General features: G+C 42.1%; 1 protein-coding gene across 1 annotated transcript in view; it reads left to right on the top strand.

Annotated features, from left to right (window-relative positions):
• SMURF2 (SMAD specific E3 ubiquitin protein ligase 2) overlaps positions 1–19,076 on the top strand; it is a 1,116,208-nt gene that overhangs the window by 513,408 nt on the left and 583,724 nt on the right. The window contains exon 5 of the mRNA XM_086930925.1: positions 9,264–9,329. Coding sequence (XP_086787051.1) covers positions 9,264–9,329 — 66 coding nt within the window. The remainder of the gene's footprint in view (positions 1–9,263; positions 9,330–19,076) is intronic.

Below are 19,076 nucleotides of genomic sequence, written 5' to 3'. Positions count from 1 at the left end.
AAGAAGATCTCCACACACACTTATAGAGATTTAGAAATTCCCCCTTTTTATCAGTTTTGAGGCATCTTGAAACAATTTTTTAATGTAATATCTATAGCATGCTGCACTATGGTACATATCGCTCCTAGTGAGATATATAAAAAATAGAAAAATTACCTGTAGACATAAAAGAAATGCATCTTGTTGAGGAAGACAACTTTCAAACCGAGGCGAATATGGAGAAATAGGAAATATCAAGAAGTTCTAAATTAGAACGTAACGTCCGTTAGGAACAAATGTTAAGAAAAAGTATAGTAATAAAAAATACACAGCGTAGCATGAAATAACTAAGGGAGACTAGGCAATATACGTGGGTTGAAAGATATAGTAATTCCAATAATTTGATTGATTGCATTTGCCCACTGGAGCTGAATCCCTTTGCTATTTATTTATATATATTTTATATATGTATGTGTATGTGTGTTTGTGTGTGTGTGTATGTATGTATGTATATATATATATATATGTCGCCAGCAAACTCCAACACCGCTTCTCCCTCTCAGGACACGGAAACAGAGCACAGACCACAAAGCTGTTAGAAAATGCCTCCGTTTATTCCAGGTACAGCATACAGGCAAACGAAGGCAGCCATGACGCATTTCGTCCCTACAAGGGGTTCTTGATCACATGACTCCTTACTACCAATAGCATTTCTTTATATACTTGCTCACTTCATTTTTTTTTTCTTTTTTTTTGTCAACACAAAAGCTTTGTCAACAAACATATAAGCACCAACATATAAAAGTTTTTAGATATACAAACTATATTGTGCTAAGTATAATCCAGTGATTTAGAAAAAACTCTTGTAAGTAGTAATTGTACAAAATCAAATTTACTTGTAAAATTTGAAAGCATTAAAAAATGATTATTATTTTTTCAGGCGAGAAAAAGGAGAATATCTTTGCACACGTATATATATGAAAATACAAATCCTTTATTAAAAAAAAAAAACGTTTCAAACAGGTAGCTCATCAAATATAAGTCAGTCTAAATGCATCAATGCTTAGAAAAAAGGAATGTGTATACTAATTTAAAAATATCATACCTACAACGTATATAAATATATAGATTCATACCAGTATAAATAATAAATATTAAATACACCAAGAATAAATACATAAATACATAAATAAATACCTATATACACATCGCATGCACAATAACTCACGGTTTTCCACCTATCTGAAAATATCTCATATTGAAAAACATTTATCAAGTGGAATATCCAGATCCTATGTGTCTGCTACCGGTAAACTACAACTGGAGACCCCTACTGTGGGATCTTCAACAGAGTTTTTCTAAAAAAGTTGGACCAACTTATGTAATGTGCATGTGCAAACCACAGGTTATTCAAAGTTATTGTATAACCTTTTCTTAAAAAGGAAATATTGCTATTTCTGGACATAACCATTGAAGTGAAAAGTTCAAAGTGTGAAGTGCAATAAAAAATAAGGTAGTAAAAAAGAGAAATGTAAATACTGGAAGGGGGGTTGGCAGCCGGACTTTTGATAATGGGATAAATCCACCTATATCAACATGAATATCTAAATTTATCCATCTGGCAAAGCAACGTTTCAATGATATAGCATTTTCAGAAAACCACCTTAAAGAAAATCCCACATCCAATGATGGTAATATTTACTATCAAGGAATCTAATTCTGTAATAAAAACTGGCAAATTGACCGTAGCCCCTATGATTATCAACTGGCGTGCAGTTCCTCCGAACTGTTAAGGCAGTTGGGGTGCTTACTGTCCAGATTGAGAATATAGTTAGTCTCCAACAATCTGAGGTTCCTCTCCCTGTCACCTCCACGTTTATTTTTGCGGACCAGGTCAATCAGATAATATTTCAGACCACTCGGATCACCCTTGTGATGATCGTGAAAGTGTCAAGCCACTGGGTAAGACTGATCGTAGTTCTTAATAGCTCGTATGTGTTGGAGTACCCTCCTGTGGCCAGGTAAGATGGTGCTACCTATATATCTCAGACCACAAGGGCACTCCAACACATAGACCACATGATCAGTCTTACAGTTAAGACTTTTGGTAATTGCTTTGTTGGGTCCCCCAAATGGAGTGGAAAACTCAGTCATGTTGACACCATATTGGCAGGCTTTACAAATCTTACATTTGTAAAATCCCTTACGTTACGCAAGCCAAGATCCCTTGGCTTGTTTTCCACATGGGTCACTGTCCATGAGAGCATCCTTCATTGATGCTCCCCTTCTGTAAGTAATTAAAGGGTTTTTCGGGACAGTCATACCTATCAGGGGGTCCTGTTTAATGAGGTGCCAGCTCTTTTTGATAATCTTCCTGACGGCTAGGTGCTCTTTATTGTAGTCCAGAATGAACCTAAAAGTATTGGAAACCTCATTTTTGGGTTTGGGCATCTTTTTAGTTACCACAAGGTTTTCTCTATCTACTAAGTTACATTTAGAAAGGGCTTTTATGAGGCATGAGTTACTGTATCCTCTCTCCCTAAATCTGGACAAACATTCACTTTGCGCTACTTGCAGCATCTCCTCATTGCTGCAAATTATTTTCATGCGCAATAGTTCCCCATAGGGAATGCTTTGCACCAAATCGGTGGGGTGAGCACTACTGGCGTGAAGAATAGCATTCCCCGCTGTAGGCTTTCAATGTAGCTTAGTTTCAAGTCGGCCTTGATCTACATATATCTCAACATCTAGAAATGTTACCGATGTTGGGCTAATAGTAGCAGTGAAGTTAAGATTTAAATTATTTTGATTTAATACTTCAATAAATTCTATAGCCTCTCATTCACTTCCGTGCCAGACCAGAAAAAGATCGTCAATATATCTCCACCAACTTTTCACATGTTTTGTCATTGTATCAGAGTGTTTAACCATGAGGACCTGCTCCTCCCACCAGCCCATGTGGAGACGCGCGTAGCTGGGGGAAAAGCTGGCCCCCATGGCAACACCTCTTAGTTGTTGGTACATACCCTCCTGAAACATGAAAACATTATTGGTGAGACATAACTCCACCATATTGATGATCATTTTACTATGCTCCTCAAATAGGGAACCTTTTCTTGCCAGATAGTATTTGATAGCCCTTATTCCGTAACTGTGCTTAATAGATTTATTAAGAGCTGTAACATCTAATGCAATCAGCAAATAATCATTATTCCATTGGAAGTCCTTCATCTTGCATATAAAGTCCCCAGTGTCTTTAATGTAAGAGGTCAGATTTAAAACAAATTCCTGCAAAAAATAATCCACATAAATCGAAGTGTTCTCAAAAATGCTATTCCTGGCCGATATAATCGGCCTGCCAGGTGGATTCAATCTGTCCTTGTGGACTTTAGAAATAAAATATAAAATCGGAATTGTGGGTTGAGGTTTCCATAAGAACTTGAATTTATCACTGGTTATCAAGCCAATTTCCCGCCATTCCATATGTTTTATTCGATATGTTGATTGAGTATTGTTCCATATAATTTTGTTGCTCTTACCATAACAAAGTTCATTGCTGAGTTGGTTAGTACCTTCGCTATATATATATATATATCTATATATATATATATATATATATATATATATATATATATATATATATATATATATATATATATCCGTAAGAAAGTATATTTTTAAGAAAGAATCCAATAATAGAATTAAAAAATAAAATGTATTGCCCACTTGGGCGAAATTACCAGAGTATCTCCATAAGACCATAAGAATATACATTTTAGAATGTAAACATTTATTTGAGAAATGCCAGATCTGAAGCTAATGAAATAGAATATGTTAAAAAAAAATAGTACGCTCTGTAACATTGTAAACATACAGGTGAAAGAACGGGAAAAGTCTGTTCATTTCCGTTATTGAAGGAAGTGATGTGAACAAGGCTGCGTTGCAGCCGAAACACGTCTTATGGGAGCAGATTAACACTATATGAAATAAAATGAGAGATGAGAAGCACCCACTTGATGCCATTTTTTTTGCGTTAATATGTTTTAACCTGGAGAGTGATACATGGAGGTTGCTGACGCTTGAGAAAGCCAACACACCTTTCCCTAAGTAGCATGGCGGCGGACAGCAGCTGTGCTGAAAAAAAAGGAATATGTCCGTCCTAATGTATAATTGGGTAACATAAGCTGTCTGTGACCATTCCTACAAAACTACTGCCGATAGGCAGTAGTTTTGCAGGAATGGTCACAGACTGCTACAGACACGGCAATGCAGTGAGTGCAAATCATGTGATCCACATGAGTTAAGGCTGCTGTGTGAGTCATGTCAATATCCGCAAACTCAAACGTCTGCCTCTTTTAAAACAAAAAACTTTAGGAGGGAATTGCAATATTAAGCTTGTGGAAAGGTGATACTTGGTGATTGGTTGACACCTCTGTTGATTGACGTTTGAGTCCGAGAGGGACTCTTGTTTGATGCAGATACATTTTTGTGTAAACATGCCAGAGATCTTTGAATAATACAGTCCTGAAAGGGGAGTGTTAGTTAGATCAGTAGGAGACCGACATGTTTCACAAAGAAGTCAGTCCTTACTGTGGAGCCACCATTGCACTGCTCCCTGCGATTCCTTATACCTGCATTGTAGCTACTTATGTGGTGCCACAATTCACTTACTCTGTTCTAATGTCTGCATGGTTACCTGTTTAGTGGTCAACTTGTATGCCCGTGACACTGCAATCACTGACCAGGTGTATAATAGATTGTTGAAAATTAACTCGGATATTGAAAATCAGCTGTCTAACATTGACAGGAGTTGGGCATGGGCTTGGTGGTTTGGCATCAAACTTCCATTGTAAAGTTGATGTTTTAAGGTAGACGCCTTTACTGTCTGGTTTTAAAACATCTTGGGGACATGACAAGCTTATTTTTTAAATGTAAATCTTTATTTTTGATTGAGCAGTTTATAGCAATTGCATTATACGATTTGACAAGAGAAAACATCAGTATTTTGATACAAGTATGAACGACATAAATATTCAATAAGTCATATCACGAGTTTACATATCGATAAAAAATGCTAACAAACAAGTGCTTAGTGCGATTTAAAGTGCAGATGCTAGTTCTAAAATACCCAAGGATGATCAGTTCTAAAAATATAGGCGTATGTTATGCATTACACACACAACTGCTGTAGGACGCAACATTGAATCTCCTGCTCTACCTACTTCTGCAGTTTCTAGTCTGTATACAAAACTGCATAATTTTTCTTCGTTTAACAATAGCTATTACCCTTCGCCGTCAGGACTAGCTATGTCAAATTGTGCTTTCTCCCATATGGCAAAGATTCAGAACCCCCCCCCCCCCTGCTTAGCATAGGCCTCCTCTTTGCATTGTGGCCTGCCAGTGTCTGAGAAGCAACCTCCTATGTTCTCCACTTCTGCAGTATTAAGCTGTGTGCTACAGAAATACCAATATAGAGCAAGCATGACAAAAGCTTACTTAGGAATGCAATCCACATATTGCTTATTATTGTTTTTAGGTCGAGGACCAAAGGCTGCGCTTGCGCAGTCTCCGGGAGGAGATTTAATGATTTTGAGTATGGGGGCTTGAACCCGCCTCTCTCATCCATTGGCTGGCTTCCTAAACGGAGGCCAACCATTGGATGAGAGGGGCGTCACTCCAATCAAGCCCCGTCTCTTTCGGATTCGGGGGCGTGTTTTTTGCGTTCTTTTGACTGTGACGTCATCCGTCACTCAGAAAGCCAAAAACACGCCCCCTAATCTGAAATTTTCGGATGTTTGCGGCCGCCATTTTTTTCACTCTCGTGACTCGCTCGCTCTATCCCAACCATGGCTGCCTTTAAACTCAACAAGAGCAAAAGTGGGCCATCCCCCTTGCTTGCAGTGGGTCTGTGCCACCCTCGCTCCACCTCTGCCTCCCCTCCCCGTCTGAGGTTTCCACTCAGCGGAATGAGTGTAGAATTAAACACTTCCGGGATATAAGACGCTATCAGTAATGCAAGGCCCTCTTCTTGAGTTTGGAGCTTAAACCTGGCCAAGATAGACACCGACCAGGAAGCCCCTGTGTTGTAACCCCTTGCTGGAGAACTGCGAACATCAATTCCACAAAAAACAACACCCCGCAGAGACTGCCGGCTGCTTCCACTCTCAGCTCAGTCGATGGCACATCACTCGGCGTGCTACAAGACAGCCTCTCAGACAACTGGAAGAGATAACACCGGAGCCCGAATGGCCCTTAACCCGAAACTGGATGGCAGCCCAGCCTGTCCCGTTTCCTCTGAAGCCCGAAAGAGAGAGATAACCTCGGTCTTCTCCTTTCGTTCGCTGCAGCACAATCTGTGAACTGGGCAGCACGGATTTTGATGTCAGTGTGCTTTCTTTCACGCGCCTGGTTTCAGTGTGTGACCCTTATCGTACCAACACTTGGAGACATCGCCTCTTAAAGTTAATACTTAAATGCACACGGAATGTTATGTGTGGTCTGAGGGACCGGCGTGGTCCCATGCATGTGTAACACATTCAACCAGTCATGGCTTTTAGTCAACAGCGCACTGCATTATGGGTCTTGTAGTTCTGCTTTTTAACTCAGCAAGAATATGGCAAAAGAAGGAATATGCAGAGTGATATAGACTGAACCGCCAGGTCTGAGGAAAGATGTAAAACATGGCATGTAGATGCTAGGTAACAAAGTCTATTTTCGGTGCTTGAGCTCTGATCACCCACGGATCTAGTCGTTGTGACGGTGTCCCCTTTCAGAAGGAGATGCTGTGACTCATAAAAGCGCCTAGAAGTGTTAGCCCGTCCGCAGGCATTACACCATTCATTCACCCACCCGCAGCCATTACATACTTATTCACTCAGACACTGGTGGCAGGTGAGCCACATTGTCCAGCAATGAAGCTTCTTAGCCCTTCGGTGAACTTGAGTGGTTACTCTAGCCCTGACACCATATACGCTGTAAAAGTGACAGCCATTACTTATTTATTCACCCTAACAGTGACCTTTTCATGTGATATACCACCTTAGTGTTACTGCTATGTTAAATAAATATTTTAGTGATCCTCGTGTGTTCTTTACTTCTTGGGAATAGAAAGAGAGAAAACAGAAGAGAGAGGGAGGCGTATGAAAGTTCACTTACACAATTCCCCATTTAGTAGCAGTAATTTCCTGTTTTATCACATTTATTTTTCTCCACTTCTTCATTGTTGTATCCTTCAGCCATTTGTTCCATCATTTCTTTCTTCTGACGTTCTTTCTTTATTATATTCTCGCGGACTTCTTTTATTTCCATTTCTCCCTTCCTTCATTCACTCTGTTTCTGTCTTTCTTCCCCCTCTTCCCTATTTCTTTCATTCTTTCTTTTTTCTGTTCTTTTGAAAAACTGTCAAAAAAGGAACCCCTGTAGCCCAGAGGGGCTACTCTTATAATAATCATTACAAAAGTGGTCCCAAATTTAGCACCAACTTTTTACAATTTTGTGATGTGACCTACATGCTAATAATTACGTTGCAAAATCTGTATCCACAAGGGGCATCAGAACGACTAGCTTAAAGAAAATTAACTAGGCAGGTTGCTATTTGTTACTCCCTGTATTTGATGACACACAAAGGAATATGGTCTACAAGGAACAGTAGACCATCGTCCCTGTGTTTTATTCCCGAAAGGGAAATCTTTTTAATGCACAAAGTATCTCGCTCTGTGTGTGTACGGCTCTGTGTGTGTGTGTGTGTGTGGGGCTCTGTGTGTGTGTGTGTGTGTGTGTGTGTGGGGCTCTGTGTGTGTGTGTATGGGGGGCTCTGTGTGGGTGTTTGTGTGGGGCTCTGTGTGTGTGTGGGGGGCTCTGTATGTGTGTGTGGGTGGCTTTGTGTGTTTGGCTCTGTGTGGGTGTAAATGCAATAGGTCATGCATTTGCGAGGGATTAACCTATTGGCATTGTAAATGACAATGCCATTTTTTTTAACAATTAAGCTTTTGGCAATGTAAATGACAATGCCATTTATTTAAGATTTAAAAAAAAAAAGTCAGGAGCAATGCAATAGCTCTACCTTTAATAATGCCGAGACCATTGCATTGTAAATGCTTGTTGTGTTTTGTCAAAGCGCTTTGGGTACTACTTTTTATTTACCAGCCCATCTCAAATTGGCAAAAAAAAATGCTTAGCTCATTTTGTAGGTTTAACCAAGTGTGAAGGCAACCACTTAATAGGGCCTTTTCTTTTTTTTATTTTAAGCCAAGCTGCACAGCAGCCGTTGTGGTGCACATCTTGGCTAAAAATCATTGACAAAGCCAATAGGTCTCGTAGGCAAAAACCTATTGGCTTTTCCCGTGGTTGTTTAAGTATACCATTTGAATTCAAGTTTAGACCGGAGCCCGTGAAAATGCCATTGGCAGTTTCTAAACATTGCCTCGGAAAAGGTATGTATAATTTGCAAAATGTATTCTTTAATCCAATGTGTGTTTATAGATTTTAGAAGTAATTTGTGCTCCCCCAGAAGTAAATTGTGCTATCCCAGTTAAATATCCGTTCTCACAGTTGGGGTGTAGTTAATATGCATCAGCTGTAAGTCCTGACGAGCCTTGTGCTGTGGCCATGAGGTATCCAAATCTACTATTGGCATGTTTAATGGATTGAACTGACTAGTTGTTTTTTTACATTGCTGAATTATAACAAAAAGTCACTGATTGTTAAATTGAAAATGTTAATATTTTTAAAGATATTACTTTGATGGTTCGATTGTAATTTGTGAACTGTACATGCATGTCAATGATATGTTTCTTCTAAAGTTAACTCTGTATTCATATTGTTATTGACAACTACAGATAAACGTATATAATTGATGAAAACAACTAATAGGATTTTGTGTAGGGAGGGAAAATAGCGTAAGGGTTTTAATGACGTATTTAAGTCTGTTAAAAATATTGATTTTGAAAAAGTTGCTTTTTGTTGTGAGCTCTAATCTGAATAGGATGAGTCTATTCGAACAGTCTGCTCATCGAAAAACAATAGTGTGAGAAAGGAAAGATGGAGGTTGCCCAGATCTCTCATCTGTGTACCAAGTACTCAGTTTAACATTTTCAGCTGCATCTCGGTTTGTGTTTAGTTTATTTCTTTCCAAACCATACAACAGTTTCAGATTATGTTGGGGCAATTTTAAAACCATGAAATAAAACAAACGTGTCAGTTAAAACAATGTCTCAATGTTTCTCTAACAATTAACATGAATGTAAAGATTCACATTTGTAACCTGATTTATTTTTATTTTTCAGATCAGAGGTTGGATCTATGCAAACTTGGGCCAAACGATAATGATACAGTAAGAGGACAAATTGTGGGTAAGTGAACATTTTGTCAAAATGCACTCTTGATTTTTAGTAGTAATGTACAGAGACTGCCAACTTTGTAGGACTATTTCAGGGGCTTACAGAAATATTTACGATTGTAAATATGGTTATTTGTAAAGGGTCATGCTTGCTTTTCTGAACTTGTATCACATATTATGTTATTTAACATTTGTATAGTGCATATCTGCTTATGGAATGCTCATTAGAGCCTTACAAATTGCTTAAGCATCCTCCAAGTTGGTAGACATGCCTATTGCCCGCAAGATTGAAATAACCTAACCAAGTTTTTGTTGAAGTCTTATCCAGGCAATTTTCATTCAGAAATCTTTGACGCATTTTGGCAGTTGCTACTGTCCTGTTCATATAATGTAGACAGCATTTTTGATTATGCCTTAAAAACAGGCGCATGTTCTGTACAGAGCGGCATAGACATCGTAAGAAATACTGAAAGATTTCACTACATTTTTTCATCAGTGAATATTACAATAAGGTGCTTTCCGTGCATATACATATATAAGTGCATGAACATAAATATGATCAATTAAATTTGATAATTAATTAAACATATCACATTTAAGATTCATCAGAATTCATCAGGGTTAGACTGGTTGTTACATAGATATCATCATAAGCTGGACTATTCATCTCTATCATTTTGCCATGTGGGTTAAGATATGAAACTTGAATGAAATTTCACAAAGCAGAAAAGCAGAAACATATAGAAAAACTAAAACGTCTAATACAAGAAGATAGACCAATTATCTTCCATATGTTTCTCACTGATCCAAGTCAGTTGGGTTGGGATCTTTTTGCTGTATCCCAAGTGGGTAATTCACTCTCCAACTACCCCATGACATGTCACCCTGTGACACTAATACTTAGTCTTAAATATTAGACATAGATCATCAACATTTCTATTGACTGTACTATGTATCTACAAATGACTTATTGAGAAGGGTAGTAGTCCTCTGAAGAATTATATTTAACAATTCATATGTGGACATATAATTCCTTGTTGGAATTATGTCCATTAGGAATTTTAGTGTTCAAAATGATGATGTATCTGGAATCTAGTCTCCTTAATTGGATTTCCCAGTTTCCTCCTCTAATATATAAATATGTATATGTATGTATGTATATGTATGTATGTATGTATATATGTGAATGTATATATATGTATATGTATGTATGTATATATGTGAATGTGTGTATGTATATATATATATATATATATGTATATATGTGAATGTATATATGTGAATGTATATATGTGAATGTATGTATATTTGTATGTATGTATATGTGTATGTATGTGTGTGTGTATGTCTATATATGTGTATCTGTATATGTATGTGTATACATATATGTATGTATGTATATATGTATGTGTATATATGTGTGTGTGTTTACTGAAAAAACAGCTAAAAATAACGTTATAATTAAATGTAATAAAAAGATTTGTTTTTGTTTTTAAAAAAATCTTAGAAATTCACTGAAAAAAAACAAATGTTAAAGTAACGTTATGATTAGGTGAATTTCTCAGTGACAACGTTAACATTTTGAAATAAAAAAACTTTCACCCCTGCCATTTACTGCTTGTGATCTCACATATGACATCACTCATGGCATGTTCTATGACATCATTTATGGCATCTCAAATGGCATCACAAATTACATTGATGACATCCTCCAGTGAGTGTGCTACTTTATTTCATAGTTTACATAGTGGTGGGTAACGATCATCTTACTTTTCCACATAATTTGTACAGCCTGGGTCCAGATAATCAGTATAAGTGGTTACAAAATGCATGTGCTCCTAATGCACCATAGCTGTGTAGAAGTATTGAACATGTTATGAATCTTTGTATTGAAGAGTAATTCTGTGTGCAGGTGACAGTCAACATGTTTTTATTTTGTTCCACAAAGGTTTTTTGTTACTGCAGAAAATGTTTCCGGCAGGGCAAAGAGTTTGTGTACTACATACTAAGTATTGTAAGCAGCCTTCAGTTATTAGACAGAATTGTGTCAGAATGACAATTTCAACTTAACATAGGTTAGTCCCTGGTGCACAGTCTTCTATGTACATGGGCTTGTGTTTCATCAGAAGATAGGTTATCTGTAAAGTTTTCACATCCGTGTAAAGGCTGCAGGTAGTACGATCTTTAGCACCCACAGACCTTGGTTATTTTAAGTGAGTAGTTGCTCTTTAGACCCGTTTTGTGTAGAGTGTACACTGTTCTTTAGTGAATACTTTTTAATACTCTGGTGTATTTCTCAAAACAGTGTCACTGTCTGCAAACAGTGTAGTACAGAGCAAACTCTCTCCATAGTCTAAACACAGGGCACGAAAAATCCAGTCGCCCGCTTGCATTTGCGAGCCAGATTCAAATAGGGCGAGCTATTTTTAGGTCCTACACACCCTTTCTGGTGAATAGGAAGACAAACTGACTTTTGACCTCTGTCTTTGAAAACAGTGGAAATGTTTCAAAATAGCAAGATTTAAAGGCACCTTTATTGCTCACAAAGTGAATGAGCAATAAAAATGCCTTTAAATCTTGTTAACTTGTCACATTTGCTCCGCTTTTAGAAACTGAGGTCAAGTGCATTTCAGTTAGGTAGAGTACTTTTTTAGGTCGAGCCTATCCCATTCCGCAGGAATGGATAGGGGAGAATTTTAGTGGCTAAAATAGGTTCACAAACCAACGTCCTGAACGGCCGGATTTCCAACAGTTCAAGTAAAGGCAAGCACGAGCATTTCCCCACATCAAACCAATCAGCCTCCCTCCCACAGGCTTCCCCAGCGTGCGCAGTGCGCGCTGGCCTCACTTATCCTCACCCCAATTGCTTTTTTTCACGGCCGCCAGGCTGTGAGCTACATTAAAGGGTTCTAATCCCCCGCCCCCTGCTTCACGGACGATTCTTTATTTCTTTCGGCCATGTTTCTTTTTTTTTTTTTTTAGAGATCCTGCTTTGGTCTATGATCTGCGGGTTCCCCTCTTTTCTTTCTGCAATCCTCACCAGTCCCGGTTCGGTTCTTCCTCCTCTCTCACCCATACTGTTTCCCTTTCCTCCGGTCTGGGCTCGTGATGCTGGTAACCCCGGCTGCTCTCAGTTCTCTTTCGCTAATCTCGGTTCACCCGCTTCCCTTTCCTGCTCCCACATTCGTGATGTTTCATCAATATTGGCTTCCGGTCTCTTGCTGGTGTCACCCCCATATCTTGCACAGTTCACAGCGACTGCAAAGCCCAGTCCCCTGCTCCCCCACCCCCCTCCACCGACTCACTTGGATTGTTACACGCAGTAGCCAGATGCTGAAATGTTGTTACAATGCAGGCAGAACACTGGGTCATTTGAAGTTGCCTTTCACTTTTTTTTTGTTGAATTTTTGGTAAACCTTTATTGTTACATAAGGCAAGTACAATCACAGGCCTAGAATCATCACAGCCGGCCATTATTTCAGAGACGGTCAAGGAAAATCAATAAAGCCAAACATATGCAACATTCCGCCTCCTCAATGCCCTATTAAACCCAGGATAATGTCCGTACCGTATTGGTACCAGGATTAAAGAGGTTTCTTTTAAGAATTTTAAGGAAGAGCAGGATCTGATGCCATACAATCCAATCATACCGAAACAAGGGGTTATCATTAAGCAGGATATTCACAATCGGGACTACTGCAGGCAGGGCGTTGGCACTAACGCACATTAAACAGGATAGACAATAAACAGTACATTACGCCCCCCAATGCAGCATACGCCCGCTGTAGCTGAGAACTTTATAATAACATCCACCCTTGTAATTTGAACCATAAGAACGTACAGCGAGCCACCTACCACTCGGTTTCCCGAAGGATAAGAAAAAGAGAAAGAATAAAGAGAAAGAATAAAGAGAAAGCCAAGCAGAACAAGAGAGAAAAAGGGGCCCTAGAAACTGAAAAAGGGAAATAAAACAGAGTACCCCTCCCCTAACCCCCCACCCTGCACCCCTGCCTTCGGCTCCGGCCTCCCCCTCAGCAGCGTGCCTGTCGCCCATTGTATGGAACCCGAAATTTAGAAGAGAGCGAAAGAGAACTACCACCCACCTAGACTAAAAGAAGAACCCAAGAGAGGGAAGAAAGAAAAGGAGAACCCCGCAGTCTATTAAAGAGAGAAGAAGAAGAAAGAAGAACGGGGGGTTCTAGTCTACAACTACGAGGAAAGGAGCGAAAGACGGAGAGGAGCCCCCTAGCAGTCCCCCGGCCTCTCCCTCATTCAATCGTTATGTCTGCACAGGATGTAAAATACATCTGCAAGAGCCAGTACAATAGAACAATTTACAAGGTACAGAATCAGCCTAATATGTCGTTAGATAAGACAATATGTCGCGTATCCCTCACAGTCCCAAAATCAGAAAATGCCAACACGGAGGAAACATCATTTATCCTTGTCCAGTCTTGCTCATACCGCGATGGCCCACCAAATTACCACACTCCAAGTCCATAGTTGTAGGGAATCGGAATACCAAGGCAAGCCCAAACAGCAGCACTTCTGCAACGCTTCGATGCAACCGGACCTCATCCAAGCCCGTTTCCTGCCAGTACGGTGGACCCAACCTAGTAAAAAAACATGACTTCCACACTTCGTTCTGCAAAATAGAGCAGGGGGAGAATGTCTCAATGTCCAAGCACGGCTGGAGCAGCACCAGAGACACTAACAGCAGGACGTGGAGAGAAGTACCATCGCTCGGTTCCAATCTAGAGCCCACAGATTGTCCTAGGCCTACGACATCACGGACTGGAAGTGGCTCGAAAATCAGTGTCTCGGACTCTCCGGTATCAGTGACCGACGCCATCTTGTTGCATCTGGGTACTAAGTAAGGCATCTCGCTGTGCGTCCACGGACCATCCGATCTCATTCGCTCCGCCGCGAAAATCACATCATCCATCTTACTCCCCAGTGATCGGGCATCCTGTTCCAGGGTGTCGTGAAGGTCAGCTAGGGTAGCCAGAAGATCGCCACGGTGTAGTTCTGCTCCGTGCCCCCCTTTTGTCATGCTCCCCTTCTTCGTATGGTTGTCATTAGGCCGGGACTCGGTCTCCAAGAAGCTGCACTCTGCTCTCCCCACTATGTTCCGGGGCAGCACCACTCTGGATTGGGGCCGAGGCACACGCAGTGGGGCATCGGGCGTCATGGAACCACCAACAGGGCCAACGAAACCATTTCAATGCGACCAGATCGCAGCCACCGGTGGAATCAGCCCTGCTTGATCGCGGCTCGGCACAAATTCGAGATCCTCCCGCCGATAGCGGGTCGAGTCTCATAACACTCCCCGGCGGCAAGCGAGCAAAGTTCTAGTAAATATATAATCCACACAGGGGCACAACGACAGGCTTGTCCCCGACTCGTGCCCCCAATCGGCCCGAGTGAGTGCGTCGAAAATCGTCCGTTCCTTTTCACGCCGGAGCCGACCGGCCCTTCCCTGCCACCGGTGGCCGCTGTTGTGCACTTGGTGACCGGTCCTTCAATCTAATCGAGTCCCCGGTCTTTGGGCTGCTGCGGGCCGCAAACGTCGTTGGCTGTTTCTCCCTGTATGAAGCAGGCACGAACCTCGGGATTGCGCCATCAATAATCTGTACTGTTCATGTACCCGTTTATACCATTGTGCGTCAGGATATCAAGCAGGATGTACACCCGGGAGGAGATGGTACTCGGAGCCGAGGGACTGGGCGGCCATCGTGGACGCCGGCTTGGCTCCTCCCCTGCCTTTCACTTTTGGACGTTGTGTGTATTTACTGTGCATCACTCCAATAAAACATTTTTCGGTACAGAAAGCAACAACTTTCAGTCCCCATCCATGCCCTTCCTGTAGCTTGCGTTTTTTTTCTGACGCAGTATCCGCTTTATGGTGCTTCTTGCAGGGCGCCTTTGTTTAGTTTTACGCAGCTCTCCCAACTGGTTTAATTATTGCAGTTGGTGTTAGAAAACCTGCGTACTGTTTCCACACCCCACGGCAAGAGCATTGTTCCGATGAAACACGTATTCAGCCGCCCAGTTCAAAACTTACAGGGGAACTTCTGTCGCATCTGGGGGAGAGTTGGCTAAGGGCGAACGAATAGCAATCTAACGAAAGTTAAATCTAACTTTAAAAAAGCACTGGCAAAATCAATACATCTGGCTTGCATTTTGTGTCCGGACTAAAATATTTTTAAACAGCTGGCTTAACAAGCAGTGGTAAGTAAACTTGAGGGGCCATGCCTACAAGATGCATGGGGGGCTCCCAGCTCAGCCAGGGACCCGCTGCCGCCCATGTACAATGCCGGTAGCCCGCCCCAACTGTGTGGTGGGGGGTATTTCTACGTCACCGGCCACTTGCACCCCAACATTCATATTTAAGTATTAATTATTTAAAAAAATTAAAAGCCATTGTTATTTGTAATATCAATACATCTAAGTCACGTAAATACAAAACATGTTGCATTACAAATGCTAAAGGTGTCACATTTGCAAAAGTTATAACTATTGACATTGTAAATGACAAAGCTATTAATTAAGCTATTTTCAAAACCAACACATAAATAAAAAGAATTGTTATTTACAAGACCAATAGCTCAAACTTTCCTAATGCGAGACCTATTGCATTGCAAATGCTTGTTTAGGTTACTAGACCTGCATGTCTAGTGAAAATCAAATGATTATTTGAGCCCTGAAACAGTACCCACTTTTCTACTCTTCATTTTATTTCTCAGTGTAGGTTCAGTGACTGTCAAGGGTTTGATACAGGTAAAAACTCTCTGTAGTAGGGCACTAGTTTTATAACATGGCTTGAGTATCTGGAAGAGGTTTGTTGTCCCTGAACAATTATATACAGTTTAAACACCATGTGCAGGATAGGTTACCCTTTCATCTGTGGTTCATAGTCAACATGAACTCTGCTACCCATGAAGTGTATGGTATTGTGTCAATGTTGCTAATAACACATGCTTGCTTTACTGCTCTCATACATACAACCCCTCTCCACTACCATATCTCTAGGAGGTGACAGCAGTTCATAGTAGAGTATGAGGTTGCAATGGTCTCTATGCCAACACTGCTCTTTTGTATGAGAGGTCTCTATACTACAGTCTGGACCAGGACTGATCTCTGTACTCAAACCGCACTCTTGCATGACAAGTCAGCATAGTAGAGTATTGAAATAATTGGAATCTTTATCCCATTTAACATGCATAGTATTGTATAGATACATATACATGCAGGAACACATCTGCAATCCCTGAAAACATTGTCCTACTGTAATAATAATGACATCTGTAATAACTATTAAGCAAAAAAATTCACTACTAACTTTCAACTTTTTTTATTATAACAAAATAATGTAACATTCCAGAATTACAACTAAATTATTAAACTATTTGAACCACTGTAAAACAAACAGAACAATCAACGTATCTAATTTATAATGTCTTCATCAGATTATGTTGAGATGACTGGTGTAGGTCCAGCACCCCAGTCTTCCCAAAAATCTTCCATTTAGCAGTTTTTTGTTTTGAGGCCAGCTGGCAAAAAAGTCTTAGCAAAGTTTCTTATGCGTACAGTTTTTAGGTCTCGGATAGCGTAGGCTGCGCACATGCGCAGTCTCGTTGGTGAGATTTAATCACTTGGAGTAGCGAGGTTAAGCCCCACCCCTCGTCTCCATTTGCTGGCCTCCTAAACCATTGGAGAAGAGGTCCCAGTGACGTTATTTTTTTGATCTAAGCCCGGTCTTTTTCAGATTGGGGGGCGTGTTTTTGACTTTCTTTCTCCCCTCTTCTCCATTGGCTGGAATTTAAAACCGTCAAAAATACGCCCGTTGTTTACATTCCAGCCAATGGAGAAGAGGGGAGAAAGAAAAACACGCTCCCCAGTCTGAAAAGGACGGGGCTGCTCTGGAGACTGGCTGGTAGCGTTGGACTTGCAGGACGCTTATGCCGGCCCACAGGCGTTACCTGCGGTTCACGGTAGGCCACGAGCACTTTCAGTTAACCGTGCTCCCCTTCGGCCTTACCAGCGCCCCACGGGTGTTCACGAAGGCGATGGCGGTGGTCGCAGCTCATCTGCGCAGGTTAGGGGTTTCAGTCTTCCCCTACCTCGACGACTGGTTGTTGAAGGCGGGCTCGCCCCAGACAGTCGTCAGCCACCTTCAGACTACGGTCGACCTCCTGCACTTGCTGGGGTTCTCCATCAACGTGCCGAAGTCGCACCTGTGTCCCTCTCAGAAGCTCCTCTTCATCGGAGCGGTTCTAGACTCGGCGCAGTTTAAGGTTTATCCTCCCGAACAGCGAGTTCGGGATATTCAGGCTCTGATTCCGATCTTTCAGCCTTTATCCCGAGTCTCGGTCAGGTTGACGCTGCGGCTTCTGGGGCTGATGGCCTCCTGCATCCTTCTGGTGCATCACGCCCGGTGGCGGATGCGGGCTCTGCAGTGGGACCTGAAGTTTCAGTGGGCCCAGCATGAGGGCAACTTGTCCGATCATGTCTTGATCTCGGAGGGCACTGCAAGATAGTTGCAGTGGTGGCTCACGGACCACGATTGGGTCAGTGGCAGATACCTCTCCCTACCCCAACTGGTTGTGACAGATACGTCCCTCCAGGGCTGGGGAGGCCACATGGGAGAGGCGGAGATCAAAGGCCTCTGGTCTCCGGCGGAGTCCCGGCTCCATATCAACCTTTTGGAGCAGAGGGCGATCGACTAGCACTGAAGGCATTCCTCCCCTCTGTCCGGGGGAGTGTAGTGCAGGTGTTCACGGACAACACCACCGCCATGTGGTACTGCAACAAACAGGGCGGGGTGGGGTCATGGACCCTATGCCAGGAGGCTCTCCGCCTCTGGCAGTGGCTGGAATGTCAGGGCGTGACCCCGGTGGTTCAACACCTGGCAGGTTCTCTGAATGCCAGGGCGGACGAACTCAGCCGTCGGTGCATGATGGATCACGAATGGCGTCTGAACTCGGACGTGGCGCAAGGCCTCTTTCAGTAATGGGGAGAGCCTTGGTTAGATCTATTTGCCACAGAAGAGAACGCGCAATGTCATCAGTTCTGCGCATTGGAATTTCCAAGGCGGCACTCGCTCGGAGACGCTTTTCGTCACGAGTGGAGTTGCGGTCTATTGTACGCCTTTCCGCCTATACCACTTCTGCCCAGAGTGCTGAAGAAGATCAGGCGCGACCGGGCCCAGGTTATTCTTGTGGCTCCGGACTGGGCACGAAGATACTGGTATCCCAAGCTACTCAGCATGTCAGTCGATCCCCTGATTCGTCTGCCTCTTCGGGAGGACCTTCTGTCGCAGCAGCATGGGACGGTTCTGCATTCAAACCTGTCCAGTCTCCACCTACAAGCTTGGAGATTGAGCGGCGGCAGTTGAGGCCATTTGACTTGCCTCCCGAAGTCTGTGATGTCATTCTGGCAGCCAGGCTTCCCTCCACAAAGTCGATATACGCCTGCAGGTGGAACAGATTTGTGGCATGGTGCACAGCAAAGGCTGTAGATCCTCTCTCTGCCCCTCTTTCTGAGGTTCTTCTCTTTCTTCTTTCTCTTGCCCAGCAGGGCTCTGCTCTGGGCACTATCAAGGGCTACCTTTCTGCTCTTTCCGCCTTTTTGAGGCTGCCTGATCAACCTTCTTTGTTCAAGTCCTCTATTGTTAACCGATTCTTGAAAGGCATCACGCATACGTTCCCTCCTGTGCCCTTTGTGATGCCTCAGTGGGACTTGAACTTGGTTCTAACTT

Source organism: Lissotriton vulgaris, chromosome 7 (genome assembly GCF_964263255.1).
Source record: "Lissotriton vulgaris chromosome 7, aLisVul1.2, whole genome shotgun sequence".
NCBI classification, from domain to species: Eukaryota; Metazoa; Chordata; class Amphibia; order Caudata; family Salamandridae; genus Lissotriton; species Lissotriton vulgaris.
The sequence above is the reverse complement of the archived record's forward strand: the minus strand, read 5'-3'. Positions and strand labels throughout refer to the sequence as shown.